The sequence below is a fragment of the Nelumbo nucifera genome, chromosome 1, assembly GCF_055504915.1.
Source record: "Nelumbo nucifera cultivar China Antique chromosome 1, China Antique-T2T, whole genome shotgun sequence".
In the NCBI taxonomy this organism is placed as follows: Eukaryota; Viridiplantae; Streptophyta; class Magnoliopsida; order Proteales; family Nelumbonaceae; genus Nelumbo; species Nelumbo nucifera.
The window spans coordinates 82,067,836-82,088,930 of NC_142649.1; the positions used below are offsets into that span (position 1 = coordinate 82,067,836).

Below are 21,095 nucleotides of genomic sequence, written 5' to 3' on the forward strand. Positions count from 1 at the left end.
CAAGAAGAGTAAATACCAATTGGTATTGCTGAAAAGGCCTTTTTACAAACACAGTGTGGGCAATAGAGACAATCCCACTGTCAAAAAAGAAAAAAAGGCCTCAAGAGCAGTTCGTACAGGCCCCCAAAAACAGCCAAATATAAGTAACAATCCACAGCCTTGTTACAAGGATGTTTCAGCAGTTTTGACAGTCCAAGATGGAGTGAAAACAGCCTAGAAATTTCTGGGTTAAACCAGACCCAATGGCCGCCGAAGGTAGTACAGAACAACCAGAAATTTTCGGACACTTCAACAGTCCAAACACAGCCGAAAGTAGTACAGAACAACCAGAAATTTTCGGACACTTCAACAGTCCAAACACATCAGAAAATAACCCAGAAATCTGAGCACAACTTACAGTTTCGAGCTTCAAACCAGAACCGAGCTGTTCCCCTTCCTTTTTTTCTCTTATTCTTCCTGGTCACCGAACCACTTCTCCAAGAGATTCTAGTCTTGGGCACTTCCAATGACCTCCAAGAACCAGGCAACACGAGCCTAAGCTTCCAGCCCTAGAATATTGAAGTTCAGGCCTGCTCTGATACCATGAAGAAAACTGAAGAGAGGAGAGCTTGAGAGTTCGGCAATGAGGGTTTGAGAATGAGAGTTTCGAACCTACTCTCTCTTAGCACCCTAACACTATTTTATTAAGATAGATTTGAATAATTACAAGGAGGCCCTTAGTTGGGCAAAAAATTACAAAGAACTTAATATAGACAGGATGGGCCCAGAATAAGGCCCATTACAGAAAAACATAAATAACAAGAAAGAATAAACAGCCTATGGGCCATTCGGCCCATCTTCTCTACACAGACACAATTCCTCCTCATCCTAACCCTTGTTTAGATGGACCTCAAGATCTGTTAACTCACTAGCTGATAGGGGGAGGCATGGGAAGTTCAAGTTTGCTATCATATATTTCTAGGTTCCCCTCCCCTGTTCTCGAGCTTCTCCCCCTCCCTCTCCTCCTCTTCCACATGGGAACAGGCACGAAACATCATCATTTTCCTCAGGCAATTCGGTGGTTCTCCATAGCGTCGCTTCAGCTTCTGACGTGATCCAGACTCTCTGCCAACAGCCATCCACCTGCAACTCAATTGATCATTGGATAACTTTAGGAATCAGGATGCACCCCCGATATTCCCATTCTTGCAGCATGAAGATCCTGTAAATCCAGAAGCTTCACCGAAATTAAATCAACTGAGAAAAACTTACTGTTACAGTTAGGGAACCAGTGCTCCACTGTAACCACACCATCACACGTTTCTATTGCCTGTAAATCCATTATTTCTTCTTCAGATTCAACAGTAGCCTTTCTTCTATCAAAAGGTCTGATCAACAGAATTTGGTCGTGGGCACCTCCATAACCGGCTTCCAGTCAGCAACTTCCTTCGCAGCTGTTAACACCAATTTTTTCTTCCACCTTTCCTTTTCTTCAATCAGAACCATCCTTGGAGTCACTGTCGGTCAAACCACCGTCATGGTATTGAAACTCTTTTCTTCAACTTCACCCCCTTTTGAAACCGACCTTCTTCTCCTTCCCCTTCGAGCTTTGTTTTCTCCTTCCTCATTTGAAATTCCTGAATCGCCTCAGCTATCAAGGCCCAGCCCCTCCTCTGTTATCCCATTGGGATACAAATCCTCTTTATTCTTCTATCTACCAGTTCTTCTGTGAAGGCAACGAACCAGGCTTTCTCATTTCTCTTCATCACTACATCGAAACTCCTTCCCTCCTTGAAACTATTCCTCCATTCTGGTATCCTAATAGCGTAAACAGCCACACCCAGAAAACCTTTGAACCAAGTCACTATGTCTTCCAGCAATAACATTGAGGTCCAATTTTCCTCATAAAGCTTCAGATAATCCAGTCCTTCGCATCTCAATTCTACCAGCCTGAATTTCTTTGCTTCTATCACAATTTCCTTTGACCGCACTATTTTTGAACCTAAATTTCCTCTCACCACAGTCCCTTCTCATAACCATCTGACCTATTCAATTTTTTTTCTTTATCTAATCTTGCAACCTCCCATTCCCAAATCTCTTTGTTTGCTTTTCCGCAATCTACCTTTTTTCTTCTATAGTGTGGTTTGAACACTACTCTTCCCACCTCGAACTTGGTGTTATGACCAAGAGAGAACAGCAAAGGAGAGAGAAATAAGCTGATCTCATCAGGCCAACTAGAGATCCTTCACTCCATTCCAAAAACAAAGATATTAAATACAAAAATAAATAACACTAGTAGACATCTTAGCAGCTTCCTTCTCGCCCATCTCTTGAAAATCATTTGTGCCAATATTTGCCTCCATCTATTCCTCTTCAAAGAAGACATCCTATAGGACTGGTGGTTTCACTCTTTGCTTTAAGCTTAGGGGATTAAGTCTTTGTAATTATCTCATTTTTTTTTATAACATTGATTTGAATTATATTAAAATGAAAACAGAATATGTACAATACAAACAGGCATTCCTTGGAAAGTTAGAGGCACTCCCCCCTCCAAACAATTTAATCTCAAATTGCAGTTGTCCCCAAAACAATTGATCCCTGTTAGCCCCCTGTTTAGCTAATGCATCAGCTATCCCATTGGCCGACCTTTGGACCAATTGAATCCTTGTAATCATGTTTCTTGTAATTATCTCATTTTTAGTCTTAATGAGATCTACATTATTGATATAAATGCTTGTTAGGATAAAATTCAGTAGTACCAAATACTATTGGAATGGATTATAGCATTATCCATTCTAAATTTAGCTTTTGATTCTTAACCACTGATAAAGTGTTAGTGCCTTTATATACAAATTAAGAATGCCATTTTTATGTCTGCATCCTCATTTGTTTGGTCAATGGATTAACTAAATTTCTCTTACTACAGAACAAGTACATTATCTCTTCCTTTTCTTTTATTTATTATTTGTCTTTCTACCAAGTTTCAGTGGTCCATTAATTTCTAGAAGATCATTCATAAAAATGTAATTTATGCAGGACTTTGCCAAAAATATCAAGGGAAGATTTTGAGTCCATATTTCATGAACTGGATGATAGCCATGACTTCAAGGTATTGTGTTAATGTTTTTGATGAAATGATTTGTCTGATCAGCTGACTCTTCAGAGTCCTTGTAAAATTGCAGATGTCACATCAAATAATGCAGCTACTGTTACAGTGTAACAAGAAGGGTTGATGAGTATCCCTGCTATACAGTTCACCAAGAAGTCCCTAAACTACTTGTCAAGGTTAGGGAAGAAGGGGCTGAGTTCTAGCAGTATTGAAACCACTAGGTTCTGAAAAATCTGACAGAAACCAGGGCTGAGATCCTCTGGTTTTTTGTGCAAGAAAACTGAGAAGAGAAAAGCAGGAAATAACTAAACTCTCTTTATTCCTTCCAAGAAAACTGCCTTACAATCAGTTCTTGTTGTCTTAAATAGACCTTTCCATACTTAGACTTGGAAAACAACCAGGAAACCAACATTAGAAAGACTCCTAAACTGAAAATTACTCTTATTATAAGAATCCTAAACTGACAAATTACTCTTATAAGAAGAATCCTAAACTGACAAAACTACTCTTATGACATGTTGAACAAGAGAAAGGGAGAGAGGAGAGGCGAGAGGACTGAGAGCCCAAAAAGAATACTGCAGGCATGCAGTATGTTATTATTTATACTAGGATGGCCGTACAACTTAAAGAATGAAGAAATTACAAAAGTACCCTTGCGGTACCAAACATATATACAACAACATCTGTCAACACTCCCCCTCAAGTTGGAGCATATATATCAATCATGCCCAACTTGTCACAAAGATCATGATGTCTTGAGTGGTGTAGTCCTTTTGTAAAGATGCCTGCAAGTTGGTTCTCAGAGCTGACATAGGGAGTACACACTTCGCCTGTGATGACTTTCTCTCTGATAAAATGCTTGTCAACTTCAATGTGTTTTGTTCTATCATGTAGCACTGGGTTAGCAGCAATGTTTATGGCTGTTTTGTTATCACATAATAGAGTCATAGGCTTGTGGGAAACCCAAATCACCCAACATATTCTTTATCCACATACTTTCAGCTACTCCGTGAGCCATTGCACGATATTCAGCTTCAGCACTGGATCTAGCCACCACATTTTGCTTTTTACTTCTCCAGGTAACAAGGTTCCCTCCTATAAAGGTGCAGTAGCCACTAGTAGACTTTCTGTCATTTTGAGATCTAGCCCAATCTGCATCTGTATACACTTCAACTTTCAAATGCCCGTGTCTTTGAAATAACAAGCCAACACCAGGAAACCTTTTTAGATATCAGAGGATTCTTTCTGCTGCTTCAAGATGAGTGGACCTAGGTGCATGCATGAACTGGCTAAGGACACCAATAGCATAAGCAATGTCTGGGCGGGTCATAGAAAGATATAACAATCTCCCTACAAGTCTTTGAAACTGTTTTACATCCTTAAGAGGTTCACCTTGGTTGTCACCTAATTTATGGTTGGGATCAATGGGAGAGTCAACTGGCTTCACTCCCATCTTTCCAGTGTCCTGAAGTAAATCTAGGACATATTTCCTTTGGGAAAGGAAGATACCCCTTTTTGAGCGGGCAACTTCAATTCCAAGGAAGTATCTGGGAGGCCCTAGATCCTTCACTTCAAACTGAGTGGCAAGGAAACTCTTCAACCTCTGGATTTCATCCTTCCAGTCACCAGTAACAATTATATCATCAACATATACTATTAAAGCAGCCATTTTACCTTCTCTTTTCACAAACAGTGTGTGATCTGATTGACATTGCTTGTATCCTTTCTGCTGAACCGCAACGTGGAATCTACTGAACCAAGCTCTTGGTGATTGTTTCAGCCCGTATAAAGACTTCTTCAACTTGCACACCTTTTGTTCATTGCCTTGAGCCTGGAAACTAGGAGGTTGTATCATGTAAACTTCCTCTTCAAGATCACCATTCAAGAATGCATTCTTGATATCAAGCTGATGTAGATCCCAATCTAGATTAGCAGCAAGAGAGAATAGAACTCTAATGGAGTTCATCTTGGCAATAGGAGCAAAAGTTTCTGCATAATCAACTCCGTACACTTGAGTAAACCCCTTTGCCACTAAGCGAGCTTTATACCTCTCCATTTCATCAGCCCTATGTTTGACAGTGAACACCCATTTACATCCAACTGGATCTTTTCCCTTGGGAAGATCTACAAGTTCCCATGTTCCATTTTTATGAAGGGCATTAATTTCTTCCCTCATGGCATCTGTCCATTCCGGTACTGAAAGAGCTTCTACCACATTCTTGGGGATAGGGACAATGTCAATAGAGGTAAGAAAAGCACGAAAAGAGGGTGAAATGTTCTCATAGGAAACAAAGTTGGAAATGGGGTGTTTAGTGGTGCACAATCTAACACCTTTCCTGTGAGCAATAGGGAGGTCAAGGTCATTAGCAGCAGAGGTGTCAATTTCAATAGAATCAGGAACATCATTGGGAGCCAAGTTACCTAAGTGGATATGATCCTCCCCCGAGGAGTTTGATGGCATTGGAGGTACAACTTCTAGATTCTCCACAGCTCTTGAATTTGGTTGGCCTTTGCGACGACGGAAGAAGACACAAAAGGGCGGAGGATCAGAAAGAGGAGGGAGCTGAACCAGTTTCTCCTCATGCCTACACTCCCCCTGAGGAGAAATAGGAAAGAAAGGCTCATCCTCAAAGAAAGAAACATCCATGGAGACATAGAATTTCCGAGAAACAGGATCAAAACAACGGTATCCCTTTTGAGTGAAGGAGTACCCAAGGAATATGCAAGGAATAACACGAGAATCCAATTTCCCACGAGTGGGAAACAGATTTTTGACAAAGCACCGGCAATCAAATACACGAGGAGGAATGGGAAGAAGGGGGGCCTTAGGAAAGAGAAGCTGATGTGGGGCTTTGTACTCTAACCAACGAGAGGGCATACGGTTAATGAGGTAGGTAGAACAAAGAACAACATCAAGCCAAAAACGTTTAGGGACATTCATATGGAGTAGTAAACCCCGGGCCATTTCAAGGAGATGTCAGTTCTTCCGTTCAGCCACAACATTTTGTTGTGGTGTTCGGGCACAAGAGCTACGGTGAAGTGAACCACGCGAAGCAAAGAACTCCGTGAGGTCACTATGAAAAAACTCTTTCGCATTGTCTGACTGAAAAATTTGGATTTCAGTTTGAAATTGAGTGAAGACCATCTGCTGAAAATCTTGGATAATTTTTGGTACTTCCTCCCTGGTTCGCATAGGATATACCCATGTATATCTAGAATAATCATCAATGAGGGTAATAAAATACTTGTAACCACTCTCAGATGGTAAAGTAACAGGGCCCCATACATCAGAATAAACAATGTGAAAAGGAAATTCAGATTTACTATTTTTTTGAAGAAAATGAGTTCTACAATGTTTACTTAACTGACACGTTTGACAAGAGAAATCTGAAACGAACATTGACTTAAACAGTTCTGGAAACACAACTTTTAAAGACTCAAAAGACAAATGACTAAGGCAACTAAATAAACTTGACTCTTACAGGACTGACTCATAGACTCTGTAACATGAAGACCAGCCTTATTCTCCAACATGTAAAGTCCATCAACCATACATCCCCTACCAATTGTCCTCCCCGAGGCCAGATCCCGAATCACACAATGAGAAGGGAAAAAAGGTCACTGAGTAGTTTAAGGAATTAGTAACACTACTAACATAGAACAAATTAATGGGAAATTTTGGAACATGTAGGACATCAGAGAGGGTAAGGCCAAGGGGAAGAGAGATGGTTCCTTGACCAGCTATGGAAGTGTATGATCCATCAGCTAGTCTCACCTTGTCTCTTCCAGAAAGAAGGTGATAGGTTTGAAAGTAAGAGGACGTTCCAGTCATGTGTTTTGACGCTCCAAAATCAATGATCCATGGAGAGTCAAGGGTGTGAGAAGCAACATGGAAAGTTGTGCCAGAGTTACCTGACGTAGATGCAAATGAGGTTGAGGGAGGAGCATCCATCTGACGAATTGCTCTACCATAGAGCTCTAAATGGTCACGGAAGGAATTCATAATAACCTCCCTTGGGTCAGATCCAGAGAGATGTGTCTAAGTTACAGTATGGATGGAGGGCGGATTCTCCCGAGTAGCCATGTTGGCCATAGTGTATTTCTTTGTACCTTGCTGTCCTGACCTTTTATTCACATCTGAACCTTGCTTCTTATTCAGATCTTGAGCCCATTTTCCTTTCCCATGAAGATCCCAGCATGTATCTCTGGTGTGTCGGGGTTTCTGGCAATGAGTACACCACAATTTGTCTTTATCCTCTGTTTTTTCTGGAGATCTCCTTTCTTGGAAGAATTTCCCACACTAGTAGAGACACCCCCTTTTGTTGCCAACACAACTGCATCTCCACCAGGGCTGTTCATCAAATTCCTTCTGCTCTCTTCAGATTGTACAAGAGCATAAACTTCCTGAACCGATGGAAGATCCTTAGAACTGAGAATCTGGACTCTGATAGATTCATACATAGGGTTCAAACCATGTAAGAAGGCAAACACTCTTTGCTGGGAGACAAGTTTCTTGTACAGTTTTGCATCTTCGTCACACTTCCAGTCCACATTCTGGTAATGGTCCAACTCCTTCTAGACAGAAGTCAAGTCAGAGTAATATACCGATAAACACCTCTCCCCCTGTTTACAAGTAGACGATTCTGCCTATAGTTGATAGATCTTGGCATAGTGTCGCAGTTCTGAATATGTAGATTTTGCTTGTTCCCAGATCTCATATGTTGTTTCAGCCCACATGAAATTCTTCCTTATTTGAGGTTGCATGGAGACTAAGAGCCAAGACATAACCATGCTGTTCTCCTGATTCCATCTATCATATTCAGCACTCCCAGAGTGTGGTTCTTTAATTCTCCCATTAATATAGCCTATCTTCCCCCTTGCAGTGATGTACAGCTTGATCCCTCTTGACCACTCTAGGTAATTTAAACCATCAAGAGGGACAACAGCCATGGGAAAGGATAGGTCACCACCCCCACTCATGATTTCAGATTTAAAAACAACACCCAAAGGAGGAGCACTGCCTCAAAAAAAAGACTGTTGTTGTAGCACACAAACAAGTCCTTATGACCTACGGTTTCACAGGGATCCAAAAACAAACACTTCTGTTGCAGCACATAAACAGGTCCTTATGACCTACGGTTTTACAGGGATCCAAAAAACAAAACACTGCTGTTGCAGCACATAAACAGGTCCTTATGACCTACGGTTTTACAGGGATCATACGACCCCACAACAGAATGGAAGGAGAAAGGTGAAGTTCACCACACACCTAATCAGCAGACCTGGTACAGGTCCAACTTTAGGGCAGCCAAACAATCAATGAGAGCAAAGTAAAAAAGGTTACTTCAGTCCATCAACAGGGGAGCTGAACAGTCAATGAGAACAAAGTAACAAAAAAAAGGTACTTCAGTCGAATACCAGGGCAGCCGAACAGCAGATGAATAGTAGATGAACAACAGATAATACCTTTGTGAACATCAGATGATAGCCTCTGAAAGTTTCAGTCAAACATCAGGGGATGAAAACAAAACTTCTCCATGAAAGTTTCAATCGAACATCAGGGGATGAAAACAAAACTTCTCCATGAAAGTTTCAGTCGAACATCAGATGAAAATTTCTTCATAAAACATAACCTTCTCCACGCTGGAAGATGAAAAGTCAGGCAGACTTCTACTTGCTGAAAGCCGAACAGCAGATGGACACAACTGGAAGATGAAGGGACAGACTGCTCAACTTTGGAAGATGGAAAAAAAATCAGACTGCTCGACATCACCCTTAAGGCCTGGATGACCTGCTCTGATACCATGTTGAACAAGAGAAAGGGAGAGAGGAGAGGCGAGAGGACTGAGAGCCCAAAAAGAAGACTGCAGGCGTGCAGTATGTTATTATTTATACTAGGATGGCTGTACAACTTAAAGAATGAAGAAATTACAAAAGTATCCTTGCGGTACCAAACATATATACAACAACATCTGTCAACGATGAAAACCTAAATTGACACCCAAAAGGGCCTATTCAAAAATAAAACTGAAGATAATGTAGGACCCACTTGGTTGAACTAACAGGGATGCCTTAGGGCTGATATAGCCCCTTTGAGAATACTCCTTAGCCACCTTGGGGTGGTCCCACTGTTTAAAGAATTGATTTATGTCATGCTCAGAGTCCGATGGAGGTTTGATGGGCTGCAATTTATTATTTTGGGGCAGTACAGGTTGATGTTATTGAAAGAATGGTAGGATCCATCTAATGGACGCCATAAAGATTGCGGAATGGGTGGGCGAATTTCAAAAATTTTTCTACCTTCTCCCAACTGGGAATCGTATTCCCTAAATTTAGAATACAATATTCTAGGATTCTACTTGAACCATAATCGAACCAGATCTGAACCAAAAGGGAAGGGAGGAATTATACCTGATCCAGAGAAGCAGTATCTCCCAAAGTTGGTGTTCACGCCCAAAGAGGACACCAAGATCCGCTCCTGCTGAAGATGACACAGCTGTATGTGGAACGGAACCAGCAGAGTGCGTCCTACACACTTGATCCTTCTCAAGAATCCTCTGGAAACTCTGAGCACCAAATCTTTTTCAGTCTTTTCTGCAAGACTGATGTCAAGAATTGATTTCTTGATTTCTTTCTTCTTCAAAGATCGAATCTTGCTAGAAAGAATGGCAGCGGCTGGAGGAGAACTCCTGGGACAAAGATGGCTGAATTGCTTCTCTTCTCTCTAGAGTGTGTATGAGATCCAATCTCAGTTCGTAGGATGATTTCTTGCACACAACCCTAGGTTCAAAATCTGATTATGATCTCTTAGGGTTTCTCCTCTTTTTTCTTCTTGATTAAGAAACCTCCTAATTAGGAGTTATCCCAATCCAATTTAGTATTTGGATAGGGGATGATCTTAATCCTATCTGCAGATTAAGTTAGCTTACTCCTGATCTTATCAGGAGGTTACCAGAATTCAAATCTGATTTGAATTTGGTCTCCCAGAGTGGATAAGGTTAAAGGCCCAATCCTTTTGCTAACTTTAATCCCAGATTCACCCCATAGATGGGTGATCACATCAGCCCAACTCGAAATGGGCTTTTGGCCCATTAAGTGTTCAGTGCTTAACTAGTTTCCAATCTGCTGCCCAGTTGGGCTTCTTTGTATGGCGTGGGACCCAAGCATTGATCTACACACCAGCCACATGGGTTCGGCCCAGCCTTTATTACAAGGCCCAGCCGAATTCACTGAAAAGCTCAGTGAACCCCTGAGCCCATCACATAGACCCTATGGGCCCAACACTTACATTAAGTGGTCCCTGGGCCAAGCCATCTTATAAAAACCCAAGGACTGTGGGCAGGTGCAAGATTAGCCCATCAGGTATTATCCTAAATGGTCTTACACTTAATCTCTCAGCCCTTAATGATCAAGCACTGCCCGACAAGAGAGGACCTCTCCCTCGGCTGCAAGGAACCATGCTGCACTCTCCACTCACATGGATCCCGGGAATTAAAACCATTTGCAAACATTTTGAAACCGTACAAATATATATATGCATATTAATTTTGCAAAACAAAATTCCAACGATTGAAATCAACTGCTAGCAGTTTGGTTTCCATCAGAGAGAGTGCCTTCCCGATCATTACCTTTGTCCGACAAAGGGGCTGATCCTGTCACTATGATCACCCACTCAGATGAATTCTCAGACTATCCCAACATACCCAGGTTTTGATCCCCGCTAAGGATCTCACTGATTGGCATATCAAAGACAGCCCGATCCGACACTTAGTGAAGTGTCATAATCGAGTCTAGGGGTCAGGTGTAACTTTCCAGTTTTGCCCATCTGTATCCAAGGTCCAGGGCAATACTGAAAATCTGGTCCGGTTCAAGGATTCGAGTAATCCCATACTGCATGTGCCTTGGGTCTTACCCTGGTGGCCGAGACAGGTCATTCCAACACTTGGTGGCACACCAGTATCAGCCTTGGTAGGATAAATCTCCCTAGACTTATCCAATGGCTGTGAACATTTAAAACTAACACGAGTCTCTATAAGTGTCCAGTTTTAGGGTGTTACACAGAATTATACTAAACAACATGAATCAAACGTGCACTTTATTTATTTACACTAAATATCAAAAGTACATCAAATCGGATTGAAGCTAAGGGCATACAAAACTGTCTAACAGTTATGCATCACCAAACCTTTCCAACCTTTGCAATATCAATAGCTTTAGTGATTCGGATAATTATAAATGGATAAAGGTATGGGCTGTGTGGCTCTCTAGAGCAATTAGATAAAGCAGAAGGTAGCATATAACAAAATAAGAGTTGAGATGTATTTCTTCATGAGATTCTTCCATTTAATTCCAAAATCTACTCTTCTTGTAGCTTATTATTATAAATTATAGTTCACATGGTCATACACCTTTTCCTTTCCAGGCCTGCTCTACATCATTCTTGAGTCTCCACAATAGTTTTTGATTAAGACTCATCGACAAATCTGTTTTCCATGAAAAAATTCTTCTTAGAGTTGAGAACTAAATGTTTCTATCACTTTCTTTACTTTTGGTGTGAGGATATCTGAAATTTTGGTGTGAACCTTCTTGAGCAAAATTTCTTCACTCCAAAGAGAAAGGGAGGGAATATTGTGGAGGTGGGATATATCTGCCATTATTTGGTTAATTTGGGAAGAAAAGTGATGATCTTCAGGGAGGAGGTCCATACTAAAGAATTTTTGCTTGAGAATATTGTCGTGAAAGTGGCCCATTGGGTGAAATCAATCCCTCTTTTTGAACCCTTCTTGATAGATTATTTTAAGGGGATGGTAATAGGGGTGATCATTCCTATCCCAACTTGGCCCGAAATTTTATACATACATACATGCATATTATGTCACATATAATATATTTATTATAAATATTATGTAATATAAAATATATATTATATGCATCATATTATAATAGTCTAGCTCGGACTTGGCCTAGCCCATCTTATGATCACTCCTAGTTGGAAAAAGGTTGCACCCTCATCTTCAGCTATAAGTTTAACATCGTGTAAATGGTCTCTATCACCCCTAGTTGTAACTTTGACAAGTACAACTTGGGCAACTTAGGAATATTAGGAGTGTGGGGGGGGGGGAGGGATGTTTAGAAATCATGGAGTAGTGGTTCTTGAACATCCCTAGGTATTGGTTCTTGAGGTGCAACCATGGAGTGCCGTATCACTAGAGCTTTACCCTCAATGTCCCCTTCCAACTTTTCTTCCTTAAAGAATTATCTTCAGTAGTTTCAGCCACTTTTCCATCCTCAACATGGCCTATATCATCTTGTTGTTCATCAATGACTTCATCAATCATATGTGTTTGTCCTTGAATCCTTCTCTTAGGACATTCATTGGAATGATGTCCCGATTCCATACACCTGAAACATCTAATAGTAGGCTGCCCTTGATTGCTCTTTGTTGCATTTGAGGTCCCTTGGACTTTAAGTCATGTTTGGTTGATCACACGACCCCTACCAGTCGCAACACTAAGACCTACTGATGAAGATGTACCTTAGACAACACTTAGTTTCTGCCTTGAGCTCTAACTCAATTGAGCTTCAACCTTCAGAGTTAGCTGATATGCATCCTTTATCTTATACGGACAATGTAGGCTGACTTGATCTTGTAATGGCAACCTCAAATCATATCTACTAACTTTTTTCTGTTCAGTTTCTATCATATTAGTCCAAAGAGTAAATCTATTAAATTCTTTTCTGTACTTCTTTATACTCTTTTCCCGTTGCCTTAAATTCTGCACCTTTTAGTAAAGAGTTTGCTCATAATTTGGTAGTAAGAGTTGTGATTTCAGCTTTTCTTTCATTCTTCCCCAAGAACTAACCTTTCTTTTCCCCTTTCTCTGTGCCTTTGATAAATTTTCCAACAATCCAAGGCTGTCCCATGCATCTTTGTTGTTACAAGCTTTACTTTTCTTTCTTTATTCATTTCCTTCCAATCAAATTAATTTTCAATGTTGTCCAACCATCTAGAAACTCTTCAGGTTCCAACTCACCATCAAACTTGTTAATATGAAGTTGAACACTATGACGTTGATTGGATTGTAAAGCTTGCACTATTCGGTCTTCCTATCGCTGGTTGTTATTCCTTTCATGCTGATCACCTCCAGGTTGCTCAATGCCTTCACTTGATTCTTCACTAATAATGTTAGTGAGCTGTTCATCAACTCTAGGAGCTTGTCTTCTTCCTCCAAGCCCCAAATTACTTGCTACATCACCATCCTTAGCAGCATTTTGAGCTACAAGTTGAGCAGGATGCTCAATCTGTTCTTGCTGCCATCTTATAGGCTCTTAGAAAACCTCTTTAGTGACATGTTGTGGTCTTCTACCACCCCTACCATGTCCTCCCCTTGCAGCCATAATAATATAGCAAAATACAACAAGGAGATGAACTTTGAAGAAAAACCAAGGAAAGAACTTGCTTTGATACCACTTGATGTGGACAGAAAAACAAATTACATGCAGCACTTCCAAGAATACAACAATAGTCACAAGATATACCAAGTTGAAAACAACAAAACAAGTTGGAATTTTAGGGATTTCAGACCTGAACCTGAAGTAGAACTTTTCTTGTAATAGTTCCCCTACAGTAACAATGGCATCAAGCTGGCCTCCCGCGTGGACACGTAGCGATAGAGGGGTTGGAAAGTGTCAAAATGGGTTGACTCCTCGAAACCCAAGCTCCCAATACTTGAAAACCCTAGCTGGGGTTGAGATACAGCTCAAACAAGAGAGAAAGAACCAAAAGGACCCCTACAGAAACAACCCATTTATCTTTTATAAGATTCAATGGCTTGCTGGAGAAGCCAATTAAAATATTTACATATTAGCCCCTAGAATGTTTCCCTTTCACAAACAACTCCTTAAGAACAAAGTTAGCTTCAAACAAACCCCCAAAAGATAACTTTTGTTACAAAAAGACCCAAGAGGCCAAAACCCAACAGATGTGCACACAACTTCCCCTAACCGGAATCTGAATTATAAAATAATGAAAATACCCCTGGACCCAAACTGTCAACAAAGCTACTCAAAAACAACAATTTGGGACCCTACTAGAAAAAAAATACAAATACAGAATACATTCACATTTCTGTCTTTTCCCTTTTTTTCTTCTTTTTTTGGGCTCATCAGTACGTGATATATAGTTCTTTTGCTATGTAATGGGAAACTTTGCTTGTTTTTCTTTTTTTGATTCATTTACTGGACTCAATGGGTGTAACCTGCAGATTAATTCAGATGAATTTGCTGACCTTTGCAATGCTATTGCGCTGAAATTCCAAAAGGAGCCCATTGTATGTTTTCTAATAACTTAATGTATTTGAGATGTTGTTACTTAATGTTCCCATTTCTATCTTAAAGCCTTAGTGTAGAATGTCTTCATTATGAATTATGAAGATGTAACTGTGATTTTGTTACTTTGCATCCCTTTGCAGCCACCTTGGTTGGAAGGCTTTCCTACATTTTACAATTCACCCACATCTAAGAAGTTAAAAGCCTTTGTTCGGAGCAACAAATTTGGATACATTATTGTCTCCATACTCATTCTCAATCTTGGTGCTGTTATTATTGAAACAACGGTATGACTGGACCAATGGTAATATTGACATAATTTAGGTTCTCTAGGGTTCTCCTGAGACAATGTAAACTTTAGTGTTCTGGATGTAACTCTTGATAAAATGGAATGATGAAACAAGATCTGTACAAGTATTTTGAATAAAGATTTTCAATCTGAATAAAAGGGTATTGATATCAACAAAATGCAATTTCCTTAAAAATATTAATTAATTTGTCCATGATATCTTTTTAGCTAAAGTAGCATAATTTGATTTAGGTTATAACCTTTTTGCTTTTTAGGTGATCCTTTGTTGAGAATTGATTCTTTGAATATCTTAATGTAGTTCATTTGTTATCATTCTTAACTTCTTTACCGATAATTTGATATACTGCCTAATTAGAACCTTAATTTGAAAGTGCCATATTTGTTTGTCTGTGGCATAGGGTCTACGTTGACTTGAAAAGATTTTGATCTCTGCACTTAAAGTTTTTCTGTGTTTTTTTTCTTGATCAGAAACAAGGTTGAGAGCATGCTCCTTAAAATACTCCAATTCAAATCTGTATTCCATAATCAATTCTCTAACTAGCCAATTAGAAGCTCTAAAAAAATAAGAAAGGGTAGCAATCACACCCTTGATATCATAATTTTTCTTGTTTAGTTATGAGTTGATGATTTCTAATTGTTTCTCAGTGAATTCTAGCATTTTTAGTTGATTATTCATGTTAAAGGGTCTTTGAATTAGTTATTAAGGTTTATTAGTCATAAGACAGGGTACTCTTGTACTTTTGTTTTAAGCTATAGGGGTACTCTTGTACTTTCATTTTAAATTGTTGTTTCCCTTCTTTATATGGCATCTTCTTAGCACATAATGGGGAGATCTGAATACTTTTTTACCCAAAAAACTTGCAGCAGCTTGCTTGCCTTGCTTCTATCTCTTCAAGTTAAAAAAATAAAAATAAAAACTCTGCTTCAAAACACTCTAGGCTGACAACATCAATACTTGCTCAGTAAGTCTGCCATAAATTTTTATAGAAAAATTAGATTGAGGTGATTTATGCTCATTTTACTGCTTATTCAATGACATTTTACATGTTACATGCCATGCTTCACTAAAATAAAATGGGTCCAGAAAGGGGCTAGAAATCAATTTTTATTGTAAATTCAATACGAAAAAATTGCAATAAAATCCAAATTTTCCTCACCTTGGAGAACAAATATAGGCATTAAGCATTTTGAAGATCTCAGAAAGAGCTTTTAAATGCATTTGATTTCAGTGGAATATTGTTTATAAAAAGTTATATTCAATTTAGTATAGAAGGGTCCATTCATCAAAAAGAATTTAGTATAAGTAGAAGATCAAGGCTGCAATCAGTCTTGAACCCTAATAGAATTTAGGTTAAGAAAAGCAGAAGAAAAGTGAGAGGAAGGAGAAGGAAGAGAAGAGAAACAGGAGAACACAAGGGTTTGAAAGGAGGGACAGATTCTAACACATCTGCCGCCGCCACTCTCTTAGTATTTATAGGTTATGTTTAGTACATAGAGAAAAGGACAGATCTGCCCTTAGTACTTACATGACAAATAAAGTAAATAAAAAGATGAAATAAATAACAACTGAAATAACAAACTGACCCCAACTGACACTACTATGACTGAAACAAATAATTACACATGCTGTCCTACGAACACAGTGGGGACCACTGCTGTGGGGCCCACATCAGTGTTCTCTACACTCCCCCTCAAGTTGGGAGTAGATATTTATCATTCCCAACTTGGATAGGTCTGCCTCTAACTTCTTCCTTGGTACAACCTTGGTGAGGATATCCGCGAGCTGCATATTAGATGTGATATACGGGAGAGACACTTCTTGTGATGTGACCCTCTCTCGTACAAAATGTCGATCAACTTCGATATGTTTAGTTCTGTCATGCTGCACTGGGTTGTGGGCTATATTAATAGCTGTCTGATTATCACAATACAACGTCAAGGGCTTTTCATAGTCAATACCCAACTCTTCAAGTAGTGATCTCAGCCACTCCATTAGCCATTGACTTGTATTCCGCTTCAGCATTAGAGCGAAAAACAACACTCTGCTTCTTACTCCTCCAAGAGACAAGGTTACCTCCCACAAGGGCACAATATCCAGAAGTAGACCTTCTGTCATCAACACTCCCAGCCCAATCGGCATCTGTATAGACCTCCACCTTCATGTGATTATTATTCTTGAGCAGTATACCTCTACCCGGGCATCTCTTCAAGTATGCTAATATTCCTCTCTACCGCAAGGAGATGATAAGTTCTAGGGGAATGCATGTACTGACTAAAAACACTAACTGCATAACTGATATCTGGCCGAGTGAGGCAAAGATATAGGAGCTTTCCAACCAACTGTTGGAACATAACTTTGTCTTCAAGAGGCTCCCCGCCCTTTGCACTAATCTTGTGATTCTGTTCAATGGGTGTATCAACAGGCTTAACACCTAACTTTCTAGTTTCCCCCAACAGATCTAGAACATACTTTCTCTGAGAGATAAAAATCCCCTGTTTAGATCTAGCAACCTCAATACCCAAAAAATACCGTAGTGCACCAAGATCTTTCACCTCAAACTCTTGATGAAGGAGCTGTTTGAGGGACTCAATCTCATGGCTATCATTTCCTGTCACCACAATATCATCAACATATACTGCAAGTAGTGTCAGAGAGGACTCCACCCTCTTGATAAATAGTGTATGATCTGATTGGGCCTGTACATAACCGAACTTTCCAAGGACTAATCTGAACCTATCAAACTAGGCTCTAGGTGACTGCTTCAAACCATACAATGCCTTGTTCAGTCAGCAAACCTTCTTACCTGTCTCTGTATCATAGAATCCAGGAGGCAACTGCATGTAGACCTCTTCCTATAAGTCTCCATTCAGAAAGGCATTTTTAACATCCATCTGGAACAAGGGCCAAGAATGATTTGCTGCAAGGGATAACAGAACTCGGATGGTGGTCATCTTAGCTACTGGGGCAAAGGTCTCCAAGTAGTCTATACCTTAAGTCTGGGTGAACCCCTTTGCAACCAGCCGAGCTTTGTACCTTTCAATAGAGCCATTAGCATTATGCTTCACAGTGAATACCCATCTACATCCAACCGGTTTCTTTCCTTTTGGTAGGTCAACCAGTGCCCAAGTATTATTCTTCAACAGGGCATCCATTTTGACTTGCATTGCATCTTTCCATTCTGGAACTGATAAGGCTTCTTGCACTGTTCTTGGAATAGGGACATTGGCAATGGAAGTGAGATAGGACCGGTAAGAGGGAGATAGGCGATCATAGGATAAGAATTGTGAGATGCTGTGAGCTGTAGATGTGGTGCAATGTCGTTTCCCTTTGCGGATGGAAATAGGGAGATCAAGGTCATCCACAGGAGGGGAAGTGGCAACAGTGGAAGGTGTCTCAGTAGGCTCTGGATCTGGAACCGCAGAAGGAACTGGAGATGGCCGGGACTGCCGATGACTAGGATCAACCTACCTGCATCGCCTGTGATAGACTCTCAACTCCTGATCCCTCTGACCACCCTCGCCACTACAGCCTTCATCACCCAGTGGAATAGGTAAAGGAACAGCCCCACTCCCACTACGCTCCCCCTGAGGAAAGAGACTCAAAATCCCATTCTCACTACGCTTCCCCTGAGGAAAGAGACTCAAAATCCCACTCTCACTGCTCTCCCCCTGAGGAGAAACCCTAGGATAATAGGGTGTATCCTCAAAGAAGGTGACATCCATGGAGAAAAACCTTTTCCCTGAAACCGGATCATAGCAGCAATAACCTTTTTGAGTTTGTGCATAACCGAGGAAAATGCATTTGGAGGCCTTAGGTTCAAACTTGGAATGATGAGGCCCGAGAAGCTGAACGAAACAGGTACAACCAAAGGTTTTAAGGGGAACAATGAACAACTCCTCGTCTGGGTATAGAAGGGAAAAAGGGGTTTTCATATCAAGAACCCGGGAAGGAACCCGATTAATGAGATATACTGTCGTGAGGACAGCATCACCCCAGAAGCGAATAGGTACATTGGAGGTAAACATAATGCTTCTAGCCACCTCCAAGATGTGCCTATTCTTCCTTTCGGCAACGCCATTCTCGGTGTACGAAGTCAAGTGCTCTGGTGAATAACTCCATGGCTGAGAAGGTAGGAGGTCAATGGCTTAGAAAAGTATTCCTTTGCATTATCAGATCTAAGGACTTTGATTTTGGCCCCAAACTGAGTGAGAATCATCTTATGGAAGTTTTGGGTCATAGCAGGAACCTCATCCCGAGAACACATAAGATAGACCCAAGAAAAGCGAGTATGGTCATCAACAAACAGTAGAAAATATCTGTACCCACCCATAGAAGAGATGTGATATGGCCCCCAAACATCAGTATGCACAATATCAAAAGAAGAATTACTCCTTTTATTACTCAAAGAATAAGAAGTTCTACAATGTTTGGCAAACTCACAACTCTCACACCTCAACTTTGATAACTCAATAGACTCAAATAAAGTAGGAAACAAACTCTTCAAAGACCTGAAAGACAAATGACCTAATCGATTATGCCAAAGCATAACCGGACTCACAGACTGAGAAACAAGAGACTTCTTATCCACTGACTCCTTCCGACGAGAACTCTCTCCAAGCAGATAGATCCCATTCGTCTCACGGCTAGTCCTAATCACCTTCCTCGTCTCCAAGTCCTGAAAAACACATCGGTCAGGGAAAAAGGTTATTGAACAATTCATATGTTTGGTAATATTATTGACTGAAAGCAGGTTAGTATCAAGCTTAGGAACATGCAAGACAAAAGATAAAGAGATAGTATCCGATAGCTTGATGTCACCCTTGCCCGAAATGGGAACAAGAGAGCCATCAACAATGGATATTCTATCTCGGCCAGAGGACAAATGATAAGAACTGAACAATGATGGCAAGCTAGTCATATGGTCGGATGCACCTGAATCTATTACCCAGCAGTGGTCAGTATTACCTGGAGCTGAAGCATGGTAAGTTGAGGCTTGAGTACCTGAATGTGCAAACGCAGATGTGGCAGGAGCTGATGGTGACTGAGACGGCTGAGCTGAACTCCCAACTTCCTTTTCCAACTGTATGAGGGCAGCCCGAACAGCGGCCAAGGTCTCTAGGGATGTGCCTGATGAGGATGCTGAATCAGTGTTCATGGCCACATGAGCATTACCCTTCTTATTTCTTAGCTGGGACCAAGTGAGGATGTAGCTTCCAACAAGTATCTTTTGTGTGCTTGGGTTTCTTGCAATGTTCACATACCAGGTCCCGTTTATCTTCCTTCTTCCGGTCCCTTTTTGGATCACCCCCTGACTTAGGTTTAACAGCTGTCAGGGCTGGGAAAGGGGGTTGAGACTGCATCATGACTTTTCTCCTGGTCTCTTCACTATGCACCAGGGAGTATGCTTGAGAGAGGGTCACACTATCTCTGGTCAGTATCTGTTGCCGCACAATGTCATATTCTGAATTCAAGCCAGCCAGAAACTCAAACACCCTATTTGTCTCGACTTGCTTTCTGTGAGTCTGTGCATCTTTGGGACTCTCCCACTTAAGGGTCTCTAGATAGTCAATCTCATGCCACAAGGATTTCAAGGTAGAGAAGTAGACAGAAACTGGCTTCTCTCCTTGTTTAAGGTTGTTCACCTCACATTTCAGTTCATAGGCTCTGGCAACATTAAGGGGTTGGGAATAGGTTTCTTTCACAACATCCCATATCTCCTTGGCTGTCTTTGCCCACAAGTAATTCCGGCTGATATGTGGCTGCATAGAATTACACAGCCATGCCATAACCTGAACCCACTTGGTGTATGTTGGGTCCTCCTTGGAAGGTTCTTTCACATCTCCCAAGAGATAACCCGGTTTTCCCCTTCCTCCAATAGCCATCATGGCTGATTGAGCCCATTCCAAGTAATTTGACCCATCAAATCTCATAGTTGTAATCTGAAACCCAGTTTCAGATACACTATAACTGCTGTTCCCAAAACTACTTTCTCCCTGATTTTTAAACTCCATCTTTGGTCAAGAATCAGTAGCTACAAACTGTTAGAGCCACTACACCAGAAAATAGCACTTGGACAGACGGTCACAACCAGAAAACAGTATGAAATCAATGCAGGTCTGATCTGAAACCAATCTGTAATCACTGTATATGCATGAACTAGTGCAGGCCTGATCTGAAACCAATCGGCAATCACAGTATATGCAGGAAACCAATACAACTCTGGTCTGAAATCAATCGGCAATCACAGTACCAGGCAGTCTGTCAAGTTTTTTTATCCCCTAGAAGAGCTCGAAGCCAAAAATAGGTCTGAAACCAGCTTAGAGAGCAATCTGAGATGCAGGAGCAGAATTAGGGTTTCAATCATAGGT

At 40.7% G+C, this 21,095-nt stretch overlaps 1 protein-coding gene across 2 annotated transcripts in view; it reads left to right on the forward strand.

Annotated features, from left to right (window-relative positions):
• TPC1 (two-pore channel 1) overlaps positions 1–21,095 on the forward strand; it is a 178,907-nt gene that overhangs the window by 81,689 nt on the left and 76,123 nt on the right. For both annotated transcript variants that reach the window (XM_088886857.1, XM_088886858.1), the window contains 3 exons: positions 3,016–3,088; positions 14,353–14,418; positions 14,560–14,703. In XM_088886857.1, the coding sequence (XP_088742983.1) occupies positions 3,016–3,088; positions 14,353–14,418; positions 14,560–14,703 (283 nt within the window). The remainder of the gene's footprint in view (positions 1–3,015; positions 3,089–14,352; positions 14,419–14,559; positions 14,704–21,095) is intronic.